The following is a 27,343-nucleotide window of genomic DNA, read 5'->3' on the forward strand; positions in this document are numbered from 1 at the left end:
GCGATCTATTGGCAGAAATGGGACATAATCTTGATCAGAATGTTTTCTTTCATGTATCATCAACATGCCGTCTCGATTCGCACTGTGCATTGTCAACAATTTACTTGCCAATTTCAGAAAACCTGTCGAAATAGTGTGAAGAAAAAACAACTCTTTTTAGTGCAATCCGAACGGTGGAATCTGTGTTTGCATTTCTCAGAGTAACATCGACGTCACAGCAGTGCTTTGTGTGCACTCTGAGCCACCGTATGCACCTGATCTAGAGACGCAAACTATCAACTAACAACCGACAGTGTTAAGAATCAACACAGTATCATGAAACACGATTTCAAGTCTGTCAACATTTTCTAACACAACAAGCAAAGACGAGTTTTATTTCCTCTATCACGCTTATATAAGACAAAGAAAACACGACAGGAAACTCTTATCTAGTTTCTTGTCAGCCGAGTAGAATAATTACTTTAACCCCTCGGTTCACTTAATTATCACACACTCTGTTGCTGTGGTTACTTGCAGTCTAATAAAGGCTGAACTATCATGAGACCCAATTTAGAAACAGTGGTTAAAACTGTTGATTTGAATGTGTTTCACAATTCATTTCTGTGCCAACGACAACACGGCTCGGCCCAAACTTTTCTTAAAGGTACAGTGTGTAACATTTAGAGGGATCTATTGGTAGAAATGTGTTAATGTTTTCTTCAGCGGATAATCTCTGGAAAATAAGAACCATCGTGTTTTTCTCACCTTTAGAATAAGCAGTATTTGTTGGCACACAGAAGTTTTGGTTAGTTGCATTCTGCCACCTCGCCGATAGATGGCGCCAAATCCTACACACTGCACCTTTAACGCTGCCACAAGTTCATTGTGCGTCACCAACAACTGCTTATTTTAATGTGTCCTTAATACTCCAGGTGTTCAACCACCAATCCTCTCTTTGGTTATCGGGTACGGTTGCTATTGGGCCAATATTCCTAAAAAAAGTAGTCCTTTTTTTAGCCATTTCACATCAGTGGACTTCCTGCCAGCTCTGAGTTATTCTATGTTTGTTAAATGGTTATAGGTAATTATTCCAGATTTTTGTTTTCTCAAACCCTATCCAACCCTGTACCGTTAACACCTCTTACCACTATTTATCTGCTATTTTATTTACTGTAGACTTCGTGTCAGCACGGACTCCGTCCATACACTGGTATTAATTAGCGGTACAACAAAGCAGCCCTATTTAAAGCTGTGTATAAATGTACCTGGATTCATTCACTGACTTTTTGTTCAGCTACTGAAGGGCTGTCACAGGAGCAAAACGGTGCACTCATCCCTCCCCGTCTGGATTTCATTTGCAAAAACATTGAATAGAATTCATACTGTAAGTCTTCCAAATATTGTTTTTTTTAAATCCATAACTAATAGGAGACCCTGTTTGTAGTTGGTCGTGTAGGTTGCTGTTGATGCACAGGAGACACTACAGGCGCTAGTCAGCTCAGATAAAAAAATAAAGCCTAAATTTTCCATTGGATATTGTACATGGCCTATTCAGCTGGGAGGGTTCATACCCTTTGGGTTATTGCTGCAATGGTTTTGGAGATTGAGTCATTAAATATTAACAATGTGGGAAAAGAGCTGGTGGTGTTTTATTTCACACTGTCACGTCTGTATGTTTGTTTTTTGGAGGGCAGCCAGATTTCAGACCACCAAGAGGCTGGTGGTTTGGGAAAATCTGCCAGCAAACAATGTATCCAATGCTCAGCCACAAACACGAGATAAAACAAAATCGTGTTGTAAATCTCTCATCTCAAGCAAATATGTTGGGATTAAAATGACTCCCTGACAAGAAGAAGCTATAAATCTTTTTTTTTTTTTGAGCACCGAGCTGGGTTACAGTCTGGGTTTCTTATCTCCACACATATCACTTCTAGTTGTTGGCCTTGGAAAATGTCAGGTCTTATCCACACGTCCCAGGTTTATTTATTATTTTATGCTAGAGGGCAGATCAGTCATGCTGGTGACATTTGAATAAATAAGTGATTATTATTTGCAGAAGCAAGCAAATAAAGTAAAAGTAGGCACAAATCACAATTTATTTTATATAGTAGTTTATATATTGCTGAAACTAACCTGATTACCGTGATGTAGCAGATGATATACATGGTTTATGATTCGGTTTATCATACTTTTATTATTAGATCACTTTTTTTTTCCTTTACCTATATATTAAACTGTTAAACTATGTTATAATCACAAGAGCTGTGTAATAACTGTCACGGCCAGAAGATCCATTTTGGCTGCAAATCCTAAAAAGTCATTTTTGGATATTATAAAGTTACAAATATCACATGAAAACCACCTTCGTGCAGGAAGTCTGCGGGATTTCCCTTAAAGCATAAATGACAAGTGTGAAGTTGCAGCCAAGTGTGGCAGAGATGGTGATTTAAACACTCACAGTCCTAATAAAATAAATAATAACATCATATTTCCTTTCTATGTAAATTGTATTCCCTGAAGGGTATTTTCCAGAGGTTCCCTCCGTTAATCCTGTATGTAAATCGCAGCCAATAGATGCTGTTGTTGAGTTGGGCTGGGATTAGCAGGAGGCGAATGAGTTTCAATTTTACTGGATTACAGAACAAAGAAAGGGGGAAAGGGACACTGCTTCTGGTTAAAGGGGGCACAAAAAAGAAGAAATAAACTAAGAATAAATACACAAATAATAGACTGTAATACGATCGAAGTCAACATTGTGATGATCCGGATTACGATGTTTTAGCAGACAGCTAACATTGTGGATGGGAATTGCGACTTGATGGATTAAAACGGGGGGAATAAATAAACCTATTCCGGGATTTTGACAGCAGCAACAAGGCTATTTAATCGCTAATTAAGGTGAGATTTCGCCGGACCGTTTTTAATATTCATTCAATGAGCGATTATATAGTTTGCTCTCACGGCGCGTGTTGCTTTTTCCTGATTTGTAAATGTAGAAATTTATAGATTATAACCGTAATTTCTCTGGACTGAGAGGTGGGAGAGAGAGGGCGAGAGAGAGAGGAGATGAAAGGGGAAAAGTGCTAGCGCTAAGCTAGCTAGCAAGAGAGCTAACCTGCCGTGGGAGCTAACGAGTGTAAAATAGGCTAGTTTAGCTAGCCGTTGGGCTAGTTTAGCCAGCCGTTGGGCTAGTTTAGTTAGCCGTTGGGCTAGTTTAGTTAGCCGTTGGGCTAGTTCCAACGGTTATTATGAGACCGTTAGGCTAAATCAGCCAGCGTTGATTGACGTTAGGCGTTACGTGACGGTAAGTAGCGAATAAAGGTTATTGTTAGCTAGCAGTTAGAGGGACGTCTCCGTGTAACCTTGTGAGAGCTAGTCCATCTGTCTGTCTGTCTGCTAAATTACCCCCCCCCCCTCTTCATCCATAGATATATATAATGCTAGCACTGATAAGGTTACCGAGCTAGAACAACAAAGCCAACTAACAGCTAACTAAACGTAGCAACGGTAAGCCAGAGAAGGAACAAACATAGTTTGAACTTCAGCAGAATAGAAAGCTTGTAACTAACAAGAGTTAATTCAAACCGTATTAAACTGTAGTAAACAATGGATTACTTAATTGCCTTATCGTTAGTTACACCCCTGTACACAGTATAAACGGTCACAGCAGTGTTTCTTCAACTAAAACAGACATTTCTTCGATAAAGCAGACTCTAAATTATTTGGTGTGTGTTGCTGTGAATCCAGTCAACTGTATTTAAGAGGGCTGTTTTCTTATTTACTGCTCTCAGCTGTCTGGTTGTAACGTAGCTGGTACAAGAAGCGTCAAAGCTGACTGGGATACAACTTTAGTCAGCTGTCTGGCGGATTGAATTCACAAGACGAGGAAAAAATAAGAGATTTGTACACACGCTCATTTCCTTTTGGAAGAGCAGACCGTGACTTTATTTTATTGCACCCAGGTCTCATATCCTGTGGTTTCAAGCCTCTTTTTTTGTTGTCTCCTGGGTCCAGCTTCTCTAAAGTAGTTCCCCCCTCTTCTCTCATGTGATGTGTACTTAATAGTAGTTCTCCTGCTTGTATTTCCCAGCACAAGAAGTTCTCACCACAACTCTCTGTGCCTTAAAACATCTTGCATCGTACAGTACCACGCCAACACATCTTGCATGAGTTCAGTACCACGCCAACACATCTTGCATGAGTTCAGTATCACGCCAACACATCTTGCATGAGTTCAGTACCACGCCAACACATCTTGCATGAGTACAGTATCACGCCAACACATCTTGCATGAGTACAGTATCACGCCAACACATCTTGCATGAGTTCAGTACCACGCCAACACATCTTGCATGAGTTCAGTACCACGCCAACACATCTTGCATGAGTTCAGTATCACGCCAACACATCTTGCATGAGTTCAGTACCACGCCAACACATCTTGCATGAGTACAGTATCACGCCAACACATCTTGCATGAGTTCAGTACCACGCCAACACATCTTGCATGAGTTCAGTACCACGCCAACACATCTTGCATGAGTTCAGTACCACGCCAACACATCTTGCATGAGTTCAGTACCACGCCAACACATCTTGCATGAGTACAGTATCACGCCAACACATCTTGCATGAGTTCAGTACCACGCCAACACATCTTGCATGAGTTCAGTACCACGCCAACACATCTTGCATGAGTTCAGTACCACGCCAACACATCTTGCATGAGTACAGTATCACGCCAACACATCTTGCATGAGTTCAGTACCACGCCAACACATCTTGCATGAGTTCAGTACCACGCCAAAACATCTTGCATGAGTACAGTATCACGCCAAAACATCTTGCATGAGTACAGTATCACGCCAACACATCTTGCATGAGTTCAGTACCACGCCAACACATCTTGCATGAGTTCAGTACCACGCCAAAACATCTTGCATGAGTACAGTATCACGCCAAAACATCTTGCATGAGTTCAGTATCACGCCAACACATCTTGCATGAGTTCAGTACCACGCCAACACATCTTGCATGAGTACAGTACCACACCAACACATCTTGCATGAGTTCAGTACCACGCCAACACATCTTGCATGAGTTCAGTACCACGCCAACACATCTTGCATGAGTTCAGTACCACGCCAACACATCTTGCATGAGTTCAGTACCACGCCAACACATCTTGCATGAGTTCAGTACCACGCCAACACATCTTGCATGAGTTCAGTACCACGCCAAAACATCTTGCATGAGTTCAGTACCACGCCAAAACATCTTGCATGAGTTCAGTACCACGCCAACACATCTTGCATGAGTTCAGTACCACGCCAAAACATCTTGCATGAGTACAGTATCACGCCAAAACATCTTGCATCGTACAGTACCACGCCAAAACATCTTGCATGAGTTCAGTACCACGCCAAAATATCTTGCATGAGTACAGTATCACGCCAACACATCTTGCATGAGTTCAGTACCACGCCAACACATCTTGCATGAGTTCAGTACCACGCCAACACATCTTGCATGAGTTCAGTACCACGCCAACACATCTTGCATGAGTTCAGTACCACGCCAACACATCTTGCATCGTACAGTACCACGCCAAAACATCTTGCATGAGTTCAGTACCACGCCAAAACATCTTGCATGAGTTCAGTATCACGCCAAAATATCTTGCATGAGTACAGTATCACGCCAACACATCTTGCATGAGTTCAGTACCACGCCAACACATCTTGCATGAGTTCAGTACCACGCCAACACATCTTGCATGAGTTCAGTACCACGCCAACACATCTTGCATGAGTTCAGTACCACGCCAACACATCTTGCATGAGTTCAGTACCACGCCAAAACATCTTGCATGAGTTCAGTACCACGCCAACACATCTTGCATGAGTTCAGTACCACGCCAACACATCTTGCATGAGTACAGTATCACGCCAAAACATCTTGCATGAGTTCAGTACCACGCCAAAACATCTTGCATGAGTTCAGTATCACGCCAAAATATCTTGCATGAGTACAGTATCACGCCAACACATCTTGCATGAGTTCAGTACCACGCCAACACATCTTGCATGAGTTCAGTATCACGCCAAAATATCTTGCATGAGTACAGTATCACGCCAACACATCTTGCATGAGTTCAGTATCACGCCAAAATATCTTGCATGAGTACAGTATCACGCCAACACATCTTGCATGAGTTCAGTATCACGCCAAAATATCTTGCATGAGTACAGTATCACGCCAACACATCTTGCATGAGTTCAGTATCACGCCAACACATCTTGCATGAGTTCAGTACCACGCCAACACATCTTGCATGAGTTCAGTACCACGCCAACACATCTTGCATGAGTTCAGTACCACGCCAAAACATCTTGCATGAGTTCAGTATCACGCCAACACATCTTGCATGAGTTCAGTATCACGCCAACACATCTTGCATGAGTTCAGTATCACGCCAACACATCTTGCATGAGTTCAGTACCACGCCAACACATCTTGCATGAGTTCAGTACCACGCCAAAACATCTTGCATGAGTTCAGTACCACGCCAACACATCTTGCATGAGTTCAGTACCACGCCAACACATCTTGCATGAGTTCAGTACCACGCCAAAACATCTTGCATGAGTTCAGTATCACGCCAACACATCTTGCATGAGTTCAGTACCACGCCAAAATAATTCAAAATATGTCAGTATGAAGTTATCCTGTTTGACTAAATATAGACACAAGTCTCAGTTGACCAATTATGTGTTAGTTTTCCATACATCATGTCTAATAATCCCAAATCATGAAAGCTTCGGAATATTTGTTACTCTAATGAATTCATCAACATGATCAATATTTATGGCTATATTAACCTGTGATGAACCCACTGAATTGTTGGTATAATACAACACAAATACCCTTATAAACACAGTATTTTTTGGAAGTATTGTCATGAGAAGAAAAGGAGACGTGTAAGATGAGGCCTATGCTTATGGAATGTGATAATGTGTGGCTATTTTCAATTATACAATAATAACCAAGTAGGGCCTTGTTAAAGGATAACCCGTGGTTTTTGCATGATCTATCCTATTCATTTAGCATTTTTTTCTTCCATAAAGAAATAAACCGCTGTCCATTTTTTCAATGAGTAAACTTAGGACCTTTTGTTCCTGTGGAGTTCCCACACATAATCCCTCCTAATTACACCTCCTCTGCGGACTGTGTCGGCATGTAAAGACTGCCCTTGATTGGCATCTCCCCGACCCTCCCGCTAGTCGTCTCACACCTGTTGGTTACACTTCCAGAGAATCCGACCGGCGCGGTGCCAGTTTAATCCAGTTCAGCCAGTCAGACGTAGTTTCCGCTCCGTTTCAAAAGGGCCCGTTGACCTGACTCTGTGGCACAGAATGACACCGCATGGTAAACAACACGGACAAATACAAACACATTGTTTGTTGAATCCATATTAGAAATGTACCGCACGGTCTCTGAGATTCAATGAAAGGCGTGGAGTTGTCTTTATCATCGAACAACGTTTCTGTTTGCATTCTGTGCTACTCACCCAGAGGGATTGTGTGTGTGTGTCCTAACAATAGGTGAGGAAAGCACGTCCTTCCTCATGAAGAGTTACCACCTGTAGTTCAGAGGTTTCATGGTGTGAAACCATTGGCAGGAATATGCATTGCGTCACCTGCATGCTCGTGAGTGTCGTCATTCTCATGCAAAAAGACACAAATGAAACCACTGATAAAAGCCTGAAGAGTTCTTCTGGGTACCTTAAAGCGCAGCAGAGCAGCCCAACTTCAACCTGAGCAGAGACAAATTAAAAAACACTAATTCCAAATGCTGTCATATCTTGTGAACCCATGTGTCGGCAATGGTGACCTTGTGTGTTACTCATAGACTGTTTATAAGAAGTGCACGTCGTCATGGCGACTTCACCCAATGGTTTGTGGACTGATGTTTTGAAGCCTTGAGTTTTTCGCTTTGGCCGTCGCCATCTTGGCTTTTTGCAACGAGTGAACGGAAGTTACCAGAATTGGGACTGCGGTGAAGTGAGGTAGAGACACCGTAGAGACCTGTCAATCACTGTGTAGCCCCGCCCTAAAGCATCCCCTGCTTTATGGTCTGTGTGACTCTAAATGGACAATAATGTACTAAATGAACATCATGCTGTATTGAAGAAGACTTGAAACTAGAGATTGAGACATAAACTCATGTTTACAATGTTTACTGAGGTAATAAATCAAGAGAGAAGTAGAGTCATCTTCTCATAGACTTCCATACAATCTGACTTCTTCCACCGCCTGGTGTAAGCACATTATCATGTTTTAAAGAATATGTATATAGGTTATATGTATATTAGCAGCACATGTCTGCAGCTGAAGCGAGACAAAAATGGAGAGTTGAGAGAGTGACAGGTGCCTCACAGCAGACTTCAGGTTTAGTAATTACAACCTCGCTGGTGGAAATATATCCTTTTTGACACCATGTGGTCGTGTTACTGTTTTTGTTGTTTTAAAGAAATCTGTCAGAGAGCGATGATAGCTTCCTGTTTCACTGCAAACATAATTCAGCAGTCACCTTCACTGACTGGTGTAGATTTGGACATTATTTGGATTTGTAGCCAGAGTACCGTCTCTGTCAGTAAACAGCTTCATCGCATTACAGACCTCTTTGGGTCCCTCTTAAACAGGTTTTATGCAGTTTCTGAGCAAATTCACTTAGAGGTTGGCTCCAAATGGCTTTCTGGCGGTTTGCCTCGGATGTTAAGATGCAGGGGAAAACCCTGCAAGAAGACATCCTTATCTTTTTAGCAAACAATCCTTAAAACATTCCTCAGTAGGTCATGAAGTCCATTGGACAGCTTTTTAGGGATTGCACCAATCCGACTTTTTCAGTTCTGATACAGATATTCCTACTTTGTGTGTCGGCCGATATGTAAGTACAAATCTGATGAAGGTTGTTAATTAATCAGCTGTGTCTCAATGTGTGGAAGCGACTGGGATCGACCCATCGAAACAATGGCTTTGCGGAAATTGCAAGTAGCTGTTGAACTTGTCGGTTTAGCAAGCGTGACATACCTCCAAACAGAGGACATGTTTGGTGTTAGCTCCCTCAGCTACGAGGTCCGACCCGGGTGGCAACCTCCAGTTCTGACGAGTGAAGTCAGTGCTTCATGTGTTAAAGCTGCATTCTCTCTAGTGTCCACCAGGGGGCGACTCCTCTGGTTGTATAGAAGTCTATAGAAAATTACTCTACTTCTCTCTTGATTTATTCCCTCAGTAAACATTGTAAACATGAGTTTATGTCTCAATCTCTAGTTTCAAGTCTTCTTCAATACAGCATGATGTTCATTTAGTACATTATGGTCCATTTAGAGTCACATAGACCATAAAGCAGGGGATGCTTTAGGGCGGGGCTACATGTGATTGACAGAGTGTGTCTTTGTATGCCACACTTTCTGAAAGAATAAGTTACAAAACTAAAAACACGATTGCTTTGAATAAGTGAGCTTGTTGTAGGATTTGGATCCTTTTTCTTTCTAGCTTGACGGTAGTTTAAAGATTACAATCTGTTGCTTTATTTAAAAAATGTCCAACCACACTGAACTGTTTCGAAACATGCACAGAGAACCATAACAGCAGCGTGACGTTGTGCTTCCTCTTGACATTGGCGTTTACTCTCGAGCCTGCTCTTATCCCCACCTTTCTCCTCCTCGCTGCCGCTTCCCTGTTTGCCTTTTTAAAGATATGAGGGAAAGAGGCCATCTATTTCGAGGCCGTAATAATTTAGGAAGGGGGGCTAATGTTTGCCGCGGCCTCAGGGGAGGCAGATTTAGACGACCAATAGAACCCCGTCACACCCGCCCTCCTCTTCCTCTCTCTCTCTATTGAGTCAGTGGTTTGGGCTTGCCAGAGGCGAGCATAATGGTTCCCAGTGTCTGGAGAGATTAAAGGCCAGAGCTGCATTGTTCAAATGCCCCGAGATTAGTTTCCAAGGAGACGGGCCTCAGTTGCCATGAGAACATGGTGCCTGGTTTTTTAGCCGGGCATGTTTTTCTTTAACGGTTCCTATCTGTTTGCCTCCGTACTCACGTTTACATAGTCCGCCGTGTTCTCTGGAGTTCAGGGGATTCTGTTTTTCGACAGGAAGCTCACACCAAGGTGCTCTTGCACGCAAGTGGTTGTGGAAATTTATCTCGGTCATCTGAAGTCGGTGTGTCTCTCTTTCCTGTGCCATCTGTCAAGAGGGGAGACAGGACAGTGTAAAGAGGCTCATTTGACATGTGAGGGCTCTAATTAGCCCCCAAATGACCAACAGAAGACCAGGTGGATTTGCGTTTCAGCCACGCTAGCGGCGTGGCTCTAGGGATGTCGGTCGGTCGAAAACTTCGCTCTAGACTTGAATATCTCCACAACTGTTGGTGGACAAGCAGCTCAAAGTTTCCACTTATCCAGTCCAAATCATCTCAAGTCTTGCACAGACATTTGTGGTTGACAGATGATGAATCCTAATGTCTGTTAGTGACCCCGTGACTTTTCCTCTAGCGCCACCATGAGATTGACGGGTGTGGTTTTGAGTGGAAATGTCGCAACAGCTTGATATGCCAAGTTGTCATTTTGAGCATGTTAGCGTGATGCTGACCGCATGAGCTTGGCTCTACAATCTGTCTTTTTAGTGACTGAGATATGCATCCTTAAGATGAGAAAAAAAGAAGCGCGCCCCCTTTTCTTACCTCAACCATCTCTCAGCCTCCAGTATCAGATCGATGCACGCTTACATTTGCTTAAAGTCAAACCACGTGATGTCAGCAGAAACTGCTTTGAATGCAGGTCACTGCTGTGACGTGAACTTGAATGCATGCGCGCGTACAGGTGTTGTGCAATGTCCCGCTGTGGCCTGCTGCCTAAACCGTGTTCATCTGGTCCTCCACAGAGGAGGCATGGCTCAGATGAGGAAGCTGGCATGCGACGGCGTCAGGACGAACTCCCGGGGGGGCGACCCGCAGGCCCCGCCGGTGTCGGCCCGCCAGGAGATCCTCACCAGCCTGGTGTCTGCCCTCGACTCGGTGGTACGTATGTCCCGGTGTGTCAGCTCTTTATGGACATCTTCTTCTGGGGTGTCAAGATTATCCACAGCTATTTGCAAATGCTTGAAAATCCACTCTGAAACATGCTAATAACGGGCTACATTTCTTGTTAGTGTGAATATGCATTTTAAATGTATAATATGAGTGCGAGAGTAACTTGTTCCAATCTAGTGCTGCAACTGATGATTGTTTTGATTATCTGTAGATTATAACTTTGATTAATCGAATATTTATCAGATGAAAGAACTTTTATTTTTAGCTACATCTCTTGGATGAAAATGAAAAAGTGAAACGTTTATTATTCTGATATTTGATCAGATATTGCTTCATTGTTTCAGTTGGGAAGATTTAAAGGGGGGCCATGTTTACTTCCTGTCAGCTGATGTCATTCACATAAAAACTGGGACACATTGGGAACGTTTACGTTTGCAACCGTGTGTCTCCAACCTAATTAGCTAAACTTCTTCTTCAATACAGCATGATGTTCATTTAGTACATTATGGTCCATTTAGAGTCACATTTAGAGAATTGTAATCTTTAAAACATCAGTCCACAAACTGATGGGTCTGTGATCATAACATAGACCCAACTAATCCATGACCAACTTTGTTGTTGACCTATTTTCTATTCGATTTGAATCAATCTAATCGAGTTGTTGCAGAGAATGCAGCTCCTCCAGCTCCTCAGTTATCTTAATGATCTCTTTGAGTTCTGACGTCGTCCTCAGAGGTTTCGGTCGTGACTCGTGACTCCTTGTCTTTGCAGTGCATGGCCATGTCCAAGCTCAACGCCGAGGTGGCGTGCGTCACCGTGCACGAGGACAGCGTGATAGCCGTCGGCACAGAAAAGGGCCGAGTGTTCCTCAACTCCAGGAGGGAAATCCAGACAGACTTCTACAAGTTTTGCCGTGAGTCCTGCTCTCCTGTGCTGCATGTATGCAAGTTTGTAAGCTGAGCCATATTTCAGATATCAACCTGTGGACCTTGAGCGCTGAATTGAAATAGCAAATCACACTCTCTAAATGTTCTTTATTTTAAATCCTCTTGCATCTGAAATTTACAAGATGTGATTTTGGTGTTTTTGGCTCTAAGGGGGGCCGTGTCTGCAGAATCTGACCACAGCGAATGCCCATACCAAAGACCAGGAAGCAGAGCTCAGCAAGCCGAGTAAAGATGGTGAGCTCGGGAAATCAAGAGCTCCATCGGACGCTCAGTCCAACATCTTTGTTCTGAGGAAGATGGTGGAGGAAGTCTTCACTGTACTCTACAGTAAGGAGTCACCGAGTGCAACAGTTGTCCCTTTGATGCCATAAACCCTGTTCATGAATCACGATGCCCCCCCGAAACTCGGTTCTGAACGGGAACCGGTTCCAAATTAGTTTAAACCCGGAGATAAGGTCCGGAGTTCGCGGTTCTATTCTTGATTAAGTGTCTTTTTTTCTGACAAAATAATCAAAAAGTACCTTTAAGAGTATCGATCAGGAACCGAACTTCATCACAACATCTAACGTCATCGACCTAAAGGATCAAAAGCAAAGATTTATCTTACCCAATTATAACTGTTATTACGGCAAATGATCTGTGCATGTGATGGAAGAGTGCTGCTGAATGCAGTGCATGCTTACAATCCAGTTAAATTGACTTTTTGGGGCCTGGTATTGATTTCTATGTGTATTTTTTCCAAAATTGCATTTTGCAAAATACCTCAGCTTAACTTCCTTCGGAAGAGCTTTGCAAGCCTCCAAAGTGCTCACAGTGCTTTGTGCAATATTCAGGTGAGGCCGTGGGGAAGAGCAGCCTGGTCCCTGTGCCTTATGAGTGGATCCAGAAGGACCCCGGCTGTGTGGCGGCCCACGGTTTGCCTGAAGGAGTCGCCCTGAAGAAGCCCTCCGAGTACGACACCAAGACGCTGATGAAGATCCTGGAGCAGAGCCACCGCATCCAGTTCACCGTAAAGAGGTGAGTCTGTTACCGCTGTCACGTTATGAAACCAGCTGTTTCACATCTCCAGAATGGAGCTTTGCCTCTAATGCTCTGCAGAGATGGCTCGTGGCTGTCCTGGCTTCTCTTGTGGCTACTTATTGGAAGCAGAAGGGCTGTAGTGCATTAGTGAGGGATAGAGGGATAGAGGGGTTCTAATTCAGCTGTGGAAAAACACTCTCTACGGCTACACGTCTCTCAAGAATCAGAGATTTACGTTGATGTAAGTGTTTCTGAACAAAGTCTAAGCCCGGCTCGTGGTCAACTCACCCGTTAGCTTACGTAATAAACGTACACAGCGGCACAGTCTTGTGTGGGCGGAGCCTGTTGACAGACAGAGAGCTCTGATTATATCTAGTTTATGGAGTGTTGGTATGATGGAAATATACTTTGAAGTCGGGCTGGTCATGATCATCAGATTGTTCCTCAAGACTCAGCACAATATTTTTTAACTGATCCAAAGTCAACACTTGATTAAAGCTTAAGGACGAGGAACCGTTCGACCACAGGGACCAGGGTCTGAATTAAGTTCTGGGGACATTTTACCCCCAAAAAAGGTTTCTGGTCAGAGGTTGTCCTTTCTGAAACCATAATAATAATAACTTTATTTGTATAGCACCTGAAACCAGAGTTCACAAAGTGCTTGTGTAGGAACTTTGACCGTCGCTGCTTCATCTCGTGTACTGCTTCTTTCATAAAACAATGAAGTACTGTAATATTGATTGAGGGGAGAGCATTTCTCATTAAAGTTAGGCTTTGCGATCAGCTTCCAGACTCATTTTAAGAGAAAGACAGAAAGAACAAAAGAGAGAGATCCTGCAAGAGACAACGTGTCGGAGCTGTGAATCGCGGTTCAAAGGTTTTCTGATTGTTGCACGGCGGATACGTGACTTTTAGCTATTTTTACAATCTAAAGCACAAATAAGTAACCATCAAACACTCAACAGATGATTTAGTGTGGAGACAGACGCTCTCCTCCTGCATCTCATTCATTACTATGTGCATCCGTAAATACTCTGCAGCCGTAAATCTCCCGCAGTGGGACTAAACCAAGGTTTATTTTGTTCCAACGTGTTTTATTTTCTCGATGAAACGGGCAGACACACTGAACCGCAGGCTGCAGAGACAACAATGAGCTGAAGGAACCGTTCAGTTCCATGAAAAGCAGCCCCCGGACTAAAATGATCAGGAACGTCTTCGTGGAACATTCTAGATTTACCAAGTCGTTCCTTCTCTGTCTACAACTTCATGATGGAAGAGGATTATGAACAGTCTGAAAATACATGCAACACAGATTAACTGTTGTTACGAGAGAGACTCTAATTTCTGTTTGGTCTGTTTAGATAGGGAGAGAAAAAACAGTGCAAGTGACGGGAAAGAGTTGAAACACCAAACAAGCTTTTAATCACTTCCTCTAAAAGTTATCAAGGGAATAATGTTAAATGTGTTCTATTTAAAGCAGCTGTTGCTGCAGCATGTAAGCCCAGAGACACTTGGCAAGCGATTCAGTTCGCAAACACAAAGCTTGATGTCAAGCTGTGATGCATGCAACCCTCCAAATGACGTCCTTCTTGGTTCTGTGTCTGCGTACAGGCCAGCAGAAGATCTGCCCCGGGAAGCCAAGCCCAGCACTGATGTCAATCACAACTCTTCCACCGCCGCCATGACACCCAGCAGCCATGCTGCAGGGAAGACCACCGCCCAGGCCGTCACGTCGCCAAGTCCCGCCTCTTCCAGCAACTCGGTCCTGTCAAACTTTCTGTACGGCATGCCCATGTCCTCCAAACCTCACCCGGATGGCAAGCTGGATTTCAAGCCCATGTCCCTCCTCAACCTGGGCAAGGACAGACTGGCCAGCTGGACCGACAAGATGAGCACGTCTGTCAAGGACTGTGCCACCAATGGTAAGATGTACATGCGAGGAGGGCGGGGTTCCACCTGTGGAGTAGGGTTCACGGGCGGGGTTTCCACAATCACAGCATTAACAGTGAATACTGGGTGCATTTTAAAAAGATTCCTTTTGTGAGGAGAGGAAACATTAAAGATTGAGATAACATTCACAATTATGATCATAATGATAATGGAACGTAAAATCTCTATGTGACAAAAATGTATTTCCGACTAAGTGCTTTGTGCTGTGCCTCTGGTGTGCCCTAGAAAAGTGGCACATTTGCATTTTTCTTTGAAGTCTGATTATTATACGGCTCATTATTTCACTCAAAGCAGCACTTTACTTTTATAGCTCATTTCCTTGTTATACACATATCTCTGGATGAGTCATTTAACTCTCCGCAACCAGTAGTCAGGTGGGCTTACTTACCATCCACCCATCCATCCATCTACCCATCCATCTACTCATCCATCCATCCATCCATCTATCTACCCATCTATCTATCAATCCATCTATCTATCTACCCATCTATCTATCCATCCATCCATCCATCCATCTATCTACCCATCTATCTATCCATCCATCTATCTATCTACCCATCTATCTATCCATCCATCCATCCATCCATCCACCCACCCATCCATCTACCCATCCATCTACTCATCCATCCATCCATCCATCCATCTACCCATCTATCTATCCATCCATCCATCCATCCACCCACCCATCCATCCATCCATCTACTCATCCATCCATCCATCTATCTACCCATCTATCTATCCATCCATCGACCCATCTGTCTATCCATACATACATCCATCATCCATCCATCCATCCATCCATCTATCCATCCATCTATCCATCCATCCATCTATCTACCCATCTATCCATCCATCCATCTACCCATCTATCTATCCATCCATCCATCCATCCACCCACCCATCCATCTACTCATCCATCCATCCATCTATCTATCTACCCATCTATCTATCCATCCATCCATCTATCTATCTACCCATCTATCTATCCATCCATCGACCCATCTGTCTATCCATACATACATCCATCATCCATCCATCCATCCATCCATCCATCCATCCATCCATCCATCTACCCATCCATCCATCCATCTATCCATCCATCTATCCATCCATCCATCTATCTACCCATCTATCCATACATACATCCAGCATCCATCTATCCATCCATCCATCCATCTACCCATCCATCCATCTACCCATCCATCTATCCATCCATCTACCCATCCATCCATCTATCCATCATCCATCAATCCATCCATCTATCCATCCATCCATCCATCTACCCATCCATCCATCTACCCATCCATCCATCTACCCATCCATCTATCCATCATCCATCAATCCATCCATCTACCATCTATCCAGCCCATCTATCTACCCATATATCCATACATACATCCAGCATCCATCTATCCATCCATCCATCCATCCATCTACCCATCCATCCATCTACCCATCCATCTATCCATCCATCTACCCATCCATCCATCTATCCATCATCCATCAATCCATCCATCTATCCATCCATCCATCCATCTACCCATCCATCCATCTACCCATCCATCCATCTACCCATCCATCTATCCATCATCCATCAATCCATCCATCTACCATCTATCCAGCCCATCTATCTACCCATATATCCATACATACATCCAGCATCCATCCATCCATCTATCCACCCATCTATCCATCCATCCATCTATCCATCCATCCATCTATCCATCCATCCATCTATCTATCCATTCTTCAATCCATCCATTCTCATCCTGTTATCCGGCGCCCGGTCCGGGGAGCATCAGGTTTAGAAGTGTATTCCAGATGTTCCTCTCCATAGTAACGTTTTCCAGCTCCCAGGCCAGACGAGATATATAATCCTTCCAGCGTGTTCTGGGTCTACCCCGGGGCCTCTTGCTACCTCCAAAGGGAGGCGTCCAGGAGGCAGTGTCTTTAAATGCGAGAGAAGAAGTCATAGCTCTAAAATGTAGAAAAACTCTGCAAACAAGACCAACACATGGAAATGTAATTCTCTATTCTGGTACTTTTTCATTGTGGGATGCTAAGTGAACATCTCTGGCTGAAGTGAAAGTGAACTGAGTGTATTTAAATCTGTCTTGCATTTTCAGATGAGACAACAAGGCCACCTGGTGAGCAGGGTCAGAGCCCTCCTGGCATCCACATCTCTAAGAGGCTACTCTTCTCTATCGTGCATGAAAAATCAGGTACGATTGAACCAGGACGGGATACGAAACAACACAGGTTTGTTGGTCATTAGAGACGAGGTAGACGGACCGTCTCGGCCAACAATTGTGTTTTTGGATATATGACTAAGTCAGATATATTGACTTGCTTTGAAAGTCATCACTAACAATGTGAAATATGAACTGCACAAACCTTAATGTGCTCAATATTGCCATCACATTTCCTCTTAATTAGCTTTCAAGTTAAATGTCAGTGTTTGTGGTTATATTTAATCGGTGCGATTATTAGTGAACTTTAACTGGTTGGAGGATTTTGTGTCCTTTGGACGGCTTTATATTTACAGACATAGAATCAATCTTCTGATCGATCGTTCAGTAAGAACGCCAATAAATGGTTCACAGCATGTGGAGTTATTGCTTTAAAAGGTATGCCGTGAGATTAACAGGGATAGTTTGGATGTTTTTAAGTGTGGTTGTATGAGGTCCTTCTCCATCGTCGGTGTTTTACTACAGTAGAGTTTATAGAAACAGACGGGAGTACATCAATGTACTGCTGTGGATGTGTTTTAGATACCGTCAATATCAGTTTAAGTGTACGCTATACTTAGAATATTCTTATATGTTCATTATATTTATTTTATCGAAGCTCTGCAACAAGACTTTTGAATCAAAACCAGTAATTTGACCTCGCAGAACAGTAACTGGTCTACCACCGCCTCGATTAGTGAGTTAGTTAGTGATATTGTGTAACGTTGGTGTTTTAAAGGGTTAGTTCAGAATCACCAAAGTCACACAAGAACACAAGCAAACCGGTGGAGGCAGCGGTAAACCAGCAACTCTGTTCTGTGAGGTAATAGGAGCGTTGATAACGGCTTCAGTTCTCTGACAGCAAGGTAAAGAGGTGAAGATATTCTAAATATAGCGTACACTTAAACTGATATAGACGGCGTCTAAAACACGTCCACAGCAGAACATTGCTTCACTCCCGTCTGTTCCTCCAAACTCTACTGTAGTAAAACACTGACGACTGACAAGAACCTCATAGAACCACACTTCTAAACATCACTCCTGTCCCTTTAAGATCCAGAAGCGTGATATGGAGTTAGATCTTTAACATGTGCACATGTTGCAGAGCATTATATCATTCGATGTTAGCTTAGCACAGACATATTAGTAGCGGCTGTTAAGTAACACAAAACTGCTGCCGACAAAGGTGTTTGAGGTAGTTTATAAACACCATGGAGAAGTCTTCATCACAATTCTTCATCACCAAATTGTAGGAAATCTTGATCAGAAAACGATGCAAGATGTTTTTTTTACTCTCATATATCAATAGCAGGATCAGCCTCAACAATAAATATAATATGTTGTCACAAATGAATATTCTAAATCAGGGTAGAAGTTCAAATCCGCCATTCCAGAGGAGGCTTTTGTACTTTAGTTCTCCTTTGCCCTGCTTGGGTTTGCAGGCTCATTCTGTAGCCGAGCATTGTTTACTGAACAAAGTCTAAACGATACTAAACCTGGACCATTAAGGGCGACGCTACTACGTCAAGAGTAAGAAGATTGCAGTTATTTCCCAAGTTCATTTCTGCTCTTCGGCATTCACCAGTGAAATAAAAGCCATTTGAATGTTAAAGCTCCACTAACCTTTGAACAAAAGAAGTGTGTTTTTCCGTTTCACTGTGTGTAAAAAGCACTGACAGGAAGTCTTTCTTACAGAGAAATGGGACTCTTTCATTCGGGAAACTGAAGACATCAACACCTTGAGAGAATGTGTCCAGATCCTGTTCAACAGCAGATACGGTGAGTGCCTCTCTCTTTGCGTTGAGGGTTTTTTTCCAGGAGGTATCCCTGCCTCCTCGAGCACAGGTTCATGCTCAGTGATGATTCCCTGCGTATCGCTGGATGTGGATGGATTGAGGTTTTTGTACACACTGTTAAGTCCTACCAAAGTCCAGCTCAACGAGAGGAAACAATCTCTTAAATATTTGCATCCTTTTGCCACTTATTTGAAATCATTCAGAAGACGCTTGCAAGCGAGCCAACCTCCGTGTACTTACTCAGCGGCTGCCGTGTGTCTCTACAAATTAAGCAAACATTTTGGCTCATGGGATCTGTTTTCCAGATTTCTTTTTTATCCAAGCCCACAGCACCGATTATCATTCCCTTCAAGTTGAATTCCTCATTTAGCTGGGATGATCTTCCCTTCTGTAAACCTTGACATGGGCGGTGCATCCCACTGGAGGCTGCTTCTCCTCATGCAGATGAACGTGTGATGAGTTACAAATACATAAAGATGAAAACCCAACTTTTACTTTATAGTGAAAGTGAAAATCGAAGTGATATTCTTATTGTTTTCTGCCCCCAGCCGAGGCCCTGGGTCTAGATCACATGGTGCCTGTCCCCTACCGCAAAATCGCCTGCGACCCGGGAGCCGTGGAGATCATCGGCATCCCGGACCAGATCCCCTTCAAGAGACCCTGCACCTACGGAGTTCCCAAGCTCAAGCGCATCCTGGACGAGCGGCACGGGATCCGCTTCATCGTCAGACGGTAACCGATGCTTTAATCTCAGAAGCACTGGTTTTAGTTGGCTGTTTTGTGATCTTTGGGGTTGATTCAAAGGATTAAGCGGATGTAGTTGTGATTATAGTTCACCCACTTCATTGTCGTCCACAAACAGTTCAGAATCGCCTCTGAAACTTTTATTTTGAAAGATGTTTTAAGAAGCAGCCCTCCATGCGAGCCAGCCTGCACCATCTGCACGCTGCGTGCCGCTGACTGGTAAAGCTTTTCCATTCATGTCCCAAGTGACTTCCTCCTCTCCAGCATATTGCGCCGCTCTTCCATCCGTTTGCTCGAGCTGATTTAAATGAGCCACCATGCCTCGTTTGAGATAACGCATCTCTTCCCCAGCAGCTCATTAGTGCTAATAGAATTAGAGAAAGATTGAAAATGTGATTTATTTCAGAGCTGCATCACATTCCCATTGTCATTGGGAGATGCTCCAGATGCAGGCCCGCCATGTTCAGGCAATGTTCTTTGTTGACAGACTTTGTTCAATTAAAAGCAACCGATCGTTAATTATAACGGTCGGCAGCTTTGACTGGAACCTCATTTAAAGCGGCGGCCTCGCTGTTAATTATGTCCAGATGATATCACGAGTAATAACGAGCAAGTTTTAAATCCACGTTATGAGCAGTTCACTTTCAAAATGAAAGGGAGACAGATCAACACTCACTGGAGTGATTTAAAAAACCAATCATGGTCCGAAGTGGATCATCCTGACAGCTAATGGATGGATCTGTGTGACTTTAGTCATCATCCGACTTTGTGACCGCAACTTCACAATCTCCACTTCTCCAACACTGTGTCATAAAAGAGCCAAAAGTTTAGAGTTAAATGAAAACACTCACCTGCCATCAAGGTAACAGTCCTGAAGGAGTGGAGTCGTTTTTGTTGTATGTGTTTCTTATTGTCCACAAATCCAAAAAAGGGCAAATTCAAAGAAGAAGAAATCAAATCACTACAGACTGGCTCTTTTCCGTTGTGTGTTCCAGACAAGTCTTCCATGATGTTTGACGCACACAAAATATATCCTCACGCTGGCCCTCAGCCTCACTCCTGCTGACGATGTAAAACAAGTCACAGATGTGTAGTTATATATACAGTGTAGTTGCCAGCAGGGCCGGCAGTTCATCCTGTTTTATTCTTCAGCTACGATCTGCGTTTCCAGTGATGATGAAACAACATATTCAAGATAAAAGTGATTTTTGTGCCACGTTACGCGTCACAATGAAGCGCTGCTTCAGCTTTGTGTCATGAATCCTTTTCCGTCGTTTACACCGCTTTGTGTGTGTGTGTGTGTGTGTGTGTGAGTGTGTGTGTGTGTGTGTGTGTGTGTGTGACTTGTTTTTTCAGAATCAGAATCAGCTTTATTGGCCATGTGTGTTTATGCATACATGGAATTTGTCTCCGGTTTCCACTCCGCTCTCAATGTACAAACACAAATTTACAATAACAAGAAAATATATGTATAAAGAATAAAAAAGGGCAGCAAAAAAAGTCGAACGGATGCAGGTATAAACATTTTTGCTACAATATAAGTATAAATATATCATTTGCTGCGTCATCACCATTCATATCTTTTCAACCAATGTGTAAATGATTCAACTGTTCCTCGTAGATATTGCCTCTAAATCCTGCTCTCAGATTGAGACTTTTCCAAAGTCAATGAGTGATTGTGTTTTAATAACCGTGATATGAATGTTGACCCTTTTTGTTTTGCCGTGCTCGAGCAGCCTCACTAACAATAGGCTCACTCGTTTCCCAAAGCAGCTGCTGTGAGCAAAAGCCACTCAGAGAAGAGTAAACAGTCGATCTGCGTGGGACTATTTTCAGCGGCGCATTGATCCACATGTGCTGTGGAGAGCACTCGCAGCAGGCGGGCGGCGTCGACTCTAAATAAAGTACAGCAATGGAAGAACGCCGGCGAGGCTCATTGCTGTGAGACACAGCCCGGTTTGAGGATCTTTTCATGGTATTTGTTGACAAGAGGAACAATGTAGAGTATCAGCAGCTCTGTGACACTGACATGTAACAACTAGTGCCACCCTGAGACCAGACTCCAGATGTGTTCCCCAGCAGAGGTGAAGAAATGCTAACAGCGATGCTCTCAATGTCTTTCATGAGCTCTGACTCCAGTATAGAACCGGGACGTCTGGCTTTAATAAGTCCGCTCGTGAATAAACTACAGAGGAAAGTACTCTGCTTCAACAGCGGGAGGTTTCAGAAGGCCGATCTTAATCTCCAACGAATGGATGTAAAGAAACAGGATGTAAAGAAACGGGTTAGACGGGTATTTTTAGGGGATTCAGTGATCACAGAAATGACTCATTGACGGGACTGTTGGACTGATTGTTTGAAGAGCAGTTAAAAAGCGATTACCGACGTCTTCCTCCACATGCGCAGTGATTTGCATCATGAGTCTTTGCCCCGAGGGCTGAAACACTTTGACCTCGGTGACTAATGGCCCGTTTCCTTTTTCCCTTGTGTTCCAGAATGTTTGATGAAAGGATTTTCACTGGTAAGACTCATCTTTTTTGTGTTTCAACACCACATGAGCCGTGATTTGGCTTCATTAATGAAAGCCTGCTGGTCCGTCTCTAACTGCACTTGAAAATGTTCCAGTCTTTCTAGAACTGCAAGGTTTCTGTTTGAGCTTTTACTTTATTGTGTAGTTTATAATAGTTTACCTCCCTTTTCTAGACTTAATGTCATGCTGTTGCATCCTCACCCTCCTGATATTGATTATGATCCCTGAATTTGCATATCTGCAGATACGATACGTTAAAAACAAAAAGGTCATAATTCCATATTTATTTTATACTGCTGTAGAAATCTTGAGCCAAAAACATATTTTTTTACAAGATTCCATTTAAACACATTATGATGACATCATTTAACCCTTCACCCAACACTCATTTTTCCTGAGTGGAGCTTGAACGCGTCATAATGCCACCGTAACTCTATCAACGCTGACTCGCTCACCTCCTACGGGTCGGATATGTAGAGTCCCTGTGTAGCTTGAATGAGCGGATGAATTATATGATATTATAATATCTGATAGACTTGTGTACTTGCTGATACCCAATCCATCATTTTAGGCTGCGTCGAAGACATTTGTGACACTGGTATCGGCATCGGAACAGCTCTAAATCTCCACACGCTACATTGATCATGAAGTAGCACACTGGTGTCTATGCTGCAGGCAGATTCCCAGTTTATTATGTTCATATAATGCCATCCTATGAGACAACATCAGGGCTGATTTAAATGAATAACTCATCTACCTCCTGTCAAAGGGAACTGTGGGTAAAATGTCATCATTTCACGTTTGCTTTGTGAGCTCAGCATTCGGCCTCACAATATTTGAGACTCTTGACAGTTAATTCCTGTAACTGGCTACCAGAGAGCGTGTTTGTTCACATGTGTGCAGCCCACAGATGTTCCTCGCTGATGGCATGTTTGTTTATCTCCTGTTGTCTTGTTTTTTGACGAAGCCGCTGGCAAGATCGTGAGAGAGGACGGCAAGCACGACCCGGGCTCCGTGCCCGAAGACGGCTTCCTCGACAACCTGAGCATCCCGCCCGCCGCAGCCGAGCCGGTCGGCAACCCTCACAGCAGCAGGTCAGAGCCACGCCCACACGTCTCGTTTGTAACCCGGAGATATGAGCGGCGTCGGGCCGAACTCTATCGCACCTCGAGCTGCCGTTACTCTTATTGTGCACTGCATGAAGCTGTTCATGTGTGTTGTATTTATATCTTACAGTCCTACGGTGACACCAGCTGTGATGTGTTCCTTTTACAGTCCTTCATTCACATTTTGATAAATATGATTAAATACATAAATCAGCTGACGCATTCAAAATATATCATTGCAGGTTACCTCAAATCTCAGAATAACTGCCGTCGTCATATAATAGTTAGTTTACCTGATTTTTCAGATGAGGGGAATACTACACCTACAGAATGACCGTTTATACATCAACTACTCCCTGAGTTACCTTAAAGAAAACCTTCAACTCTCAGTGAACAGAGAATGAACACAGAGAGGAGTGTTGGTTAGCAACAGCTCATGCAGTGTAATCCAAGTCTCCTTCATCTCTTTATTCATGCTCCTTACTTCCCAAACAGCTGCATCTAAATGCAACAACTTTACGATTTAAAACCTTTGGATTCGCATTGACTTCACTCAGCAGAACTGGAGGTTTGACGCGTATCTCGAATACAAGCGGCCAAAATGCAACACCCTTACTTGGTAGAGCTCAGACGCCTGGAAGGATATCGGAGTACAGAGGTGGTTCAACATCTGATCCCTTGAGGTTGTTCCCGGCTTGTCCAGCTCGGGTAGACCCAGAACACGCCGCAGGGATTATGAATCTCTCTGGTCTGGGAACGCCTCCGGGTTCACCAGGAAGAGCTGTGATACGCTGCTGGGTAGAGAGACGTCTGCAGACTTCTTCACCGCGGAGAAACGTTTTCTTTAAGAGCTCAAGGTAACACGGGGTGACGTACAAACGGTCAGTTCAGGGGGGAAGTATTCCTTTAAGCCAAACCTGCAATCTCATTCGACCTCAGTGTCCTCATGCAGTAGCAGCCAGTGTTGAGCCCTTGAGCAGTTCCTGTGTCCCACCACCTAAGTGCTGATGTATTTTTAATGAACCCGTTTTGTAATTTGGTAGTCACCTGAGTGTGTTTTATTTAATCTCACAGATCAGCAAGTGCATGCGTGAGTCCCTTGGCTGACTGTGAAGCAGGTATGTGCAAATAAAAGCATTTCTGCATTATTAAAACTTTTTGTTCATATTTTTTGATGTAACAAAAGATTCAAGTTAAAGTTTTGAAAGCAGTGTCAGTGGTCCTCGGGAGTCTCTGAAGACAATGTCCCGTCATGTTTTACAGTCCAGTCAGTTCAAACACACTCTGTCACGTCTCTAAGTCTGTTGAACGCGGCCGCACACTGACGGGAAGCGTTCGATCCCCGCAGGTCCTTCAGGAGATTGCATTCCTTTGAAAAGGATTAAAACGGAGCCTCCGGACGGGGACATCGTTCAAGTCACCGTGCCAGGTAAGAGGGCAGAACTTTAACCATAAGGAGGCTTGCTCTCTACGGAAATAGAGTGGAAACAGAAGCAGATCCAGAGGCCTTCTTCATTCCTCCATGTTCAAGCTTCAGGTTACAGCGGACACTACGCCGGCATTCATATCACACAAAGCAATGAGCCAACATACAGACTACATAGAGCTCACTTTACTGGCAATTTAGAGTCATCAATGACCCTAAGCGTGCATGTCTCTGGACTGTGGGAGGAAGCCGGAGACCCCGGAGAGAACCCAAGCTACAAACTCCACACGGAGGCTCAGCCCGGGACTTGAACCCGGGCCCCCCTTGCTGTGAGGGGCCACCACACCACCGTGCAGTCCCCACTTCAGACTTCATAGTTCTCACAAAATATCGCTCGGTCAGAAGGTGACGTGGTAATTACTGCTCAGTGCGTCTGAAACGTACCACTGTTTATTCACACAAACAGGACGCATATTGAGCATATTATATGTATATAATGCATAGTGTGCGATTTTGGGTGTATAAGTGTCGCTTTTTGAGGATGAGGATGAGGACTAATGGTGGTGGTGATGGTTTGGTAAACGTACGTTGGGCACACACACTTGTTTTTTAGCTTTGATTATGTCGGTTTTACATCCAAGAAAATAAAACGAGTTGTCGATGAAATATCAAAATGTTGCTGTGTGTGTCATCAGAGGCTGGTACAGGAGGGGAGGAGCCCGGCAAGTCGGTGGCCGAGCCGGTCGCAGCTGCAGCGTGTCCACCCACGACCTCGCCCGCTGCTCCTCCTGCTCCCCCTGCTCCTCCTGCTCCCATTCACCAAATGGAGAACCACACAGGTGAGCTCAGCCCCCCCGCCTCGGTTTCACCCACCTCCTTTCTCACCGCAGCCCCCTGGAACGCCAGCTCCACCCACAGCCGCCGCGGTGCCACCCGGCGCCCCCCACCGCCCCCCACCGCCCCCCTGCTCTCTCTGGCTGTTTGTAGGGAGCTCAAATAAGCTGCCACACGTATGAAAACACTTTTCTCAGATACCTTTTAGTTTGTCCTTCCACTCTCCCACCTCCCCCACGACCAAAACCTCATAGAACTCATAGCTCCAGACCCCCTCACTCCCTAAACTCCGGCCCACTGTAGCTCTTCTCTTCTCCCAGTCTGACCACCACTAGCTCTCCTCTGTGAACGGCACCATGCATCAGCAGAAAGGTTCACGCTGATGCATGGTGCAGATTTCCTGCAGAATGATTAGCGATGTCTTAGAGACGACGCTGCTCCTCAGACATCCTTTCAATGCTCCCAAATCCTCCCGTCCTCTACCACGGACCTGCTCCCCTTTCAAACTGAAGACCTGTGAGTAGACTCCTCGCGCTCTCTGAACCGCACCCGCCTCATTTATCACAAGTGGTGATAAACAGCACTTTTACAGTCATTTTATTTATTTTGTCATTTTTTCACCTTAAAGGGTTGCCCCCCCACCCCCCGCCCCGAAATCACAAACATATGTTCCCCCCCATCTCTACTGGTATCTAACCAAGCAGATACTTTCGGTTTAATTTGTCTGAACACAACAAACTACATTCAATTCACCAGCAGAGATCTCTGTGCCCTTTAAGCTGACTCGTGCATTCAACGACGGTTAAAGAAGAGTCATTGGGTTGTAAAACAGATTATTCCAGCTGGATCATCAATGAAACTTCCCAAAGTGCGATTGTGTTAGTTTCCTCTGAATGAAACCGATGGGCGTGTAAATGAGGCAGAGGCGACAGAGAGGGAGGAGTCTCCTCAGAGTGATGTCGGGCGCAGCATACGGGGCTTTCAGGAGGCGTTTTGTTTTATTTTGTTGATTTGATTGTGCTTTGTTTAAGTTTTCTTTTCTTTCACAAATGACCACTAAAGGAAAGAAAATGAAGGTAAGTGCAGCAAGTGTCACACGTAGAATCATGTGCTGTGTACGTGCTCTTTCATTCAAGTGTTCATTCGTTGCTATTTGGAATTATACGCAGTAAAGTCAAAAATCGATGCAGAGCTCTGCATGCAGTTGTACAGTTTTCTGCTTCTGCAGTGTTGGACGCTGTTCGCGGCCCAAACAGCTTCACAGCTCTATAGATGTAGACGATGGAGGATCTCCCACTAAAGCACACAGCATTTCCTGAACAGCAGAATAAATGGAGTGGCCACTCGAGGCTCCGGAAGTCTTTCTCCACAGACCTCTGTGTTCAAACAGCAGGAATAAACCGGTTTACTGGTACAGAAAAGCTTTTGGTCTCCGTCGATACAATCCCCGTTCATGACGGCTGTGCAGGAGGGAATTCTTCTGTTTAAATGACATTAAGACTGTGTGAGTCCACACCAGGCTGAATCGTTCATTGAACAGAAACAGATTTACCGGCACAATAAGAAAGAGACGAGGTTAAATATTGTGTCTCACGACTTTTGATACGGATTTAAAAACTGATTGTGTTTCCATTCCTCGATTACATATATTCCTTTGGTCCATAAGGGTCCTCGCTGTGCAGCCCTGT

The 27,343-nt window shown here is 44.0% G+C and overlaps 1 protein-coding gene across 5 annotated transcripts in view; it reads left to right on the forward strand.

Moving 5' to 3' along the window:
* Positions 1 to 2,639: 2,639 nt before the first annotated feature.
* Positions 2,640 to 27,343, forward strand: part of gtf2ird1 (GTF2I repeat domain containing 1) — a 33,533-nt gene continuing 8,829 nt past the window's right edge. For 3 of the 5 annotated variants that reach the window (XM_079284109.1, XM_079284111.1, XM_079284112.1), the window contains exons 1-14: positions 2,640 to 2,877; positions 10,927 to 11,062; positions 11,846 to 11,987; positions 12,172 to 12,348; positions 12,855 to 13,038; positions 14,653 to 14,963; positions 17,118 to 17,213; positions 18,915 to 18,998; positions 19,564 to 19,747; positions 22,255 to 22,280; positions 23,257 to 23,383; positions 24,470 to 24,513; positions 24,744 to 24,824; positions 25,517 to 25,660. In XM_079284109.1, the coding sequence (XP_079140235.1) occupies positions 10,934 to 11,062; positions 11,846 to 11,987; positions 12,172 to 12,348; positions 12,855 to 13,038; positions 14,653 to 14,963; positions 17,118 to 17,213; positions 18,915 to 18,998; positions 19,564 to 19,747; positions 22,255 to 22,280; positions 23,257 to 23,383; positions 24,470 to 24,513; positions 24,744 to 24,824; positions 25,517 to 25,660 (1,729 nt within the window). In that variant the 5' untranslated portion in view covers positions 2,640 to 2,877; positions 10,927 to 10,933. Of the gene's footprint in view, positions 2,878 to 3,111; positions 3,284 to 10,926; positions 11,063 to 11,845; positions 11,988 to 12,171; positions 12,349 to 12,854; positions 13,039 to 14,652; positions 14,964 to 17,117; positions 17,214 to 18,914; positions 18,999 to 19,563; positions 19,748 to 22,254; positions 22,281 to 23,256; positions 23,384 to 24,469; positions 24,514 to 24,743; positions 24,825 to 25,516; positions 25,661 to 27,343 lie in introns of those variants that run through there. The other 2 variants (XM_079284113.1, XM_079284110.1) reach the window with 2 other exon arrangements.

This window comes from Melanostigma gelatinosum, assembly GCF_949748355.1.
Source record: "Melanostigma gelatinosum genome assembly, chromosome: 14".
NCBI classification, from domain to species: domain Eukaryota; kingdom Metazoa; phylum Chordata; class Actinopteri; order Perciformes; family Zoarcidae; genus Melanostigma; species Melanostigma gelatinosum.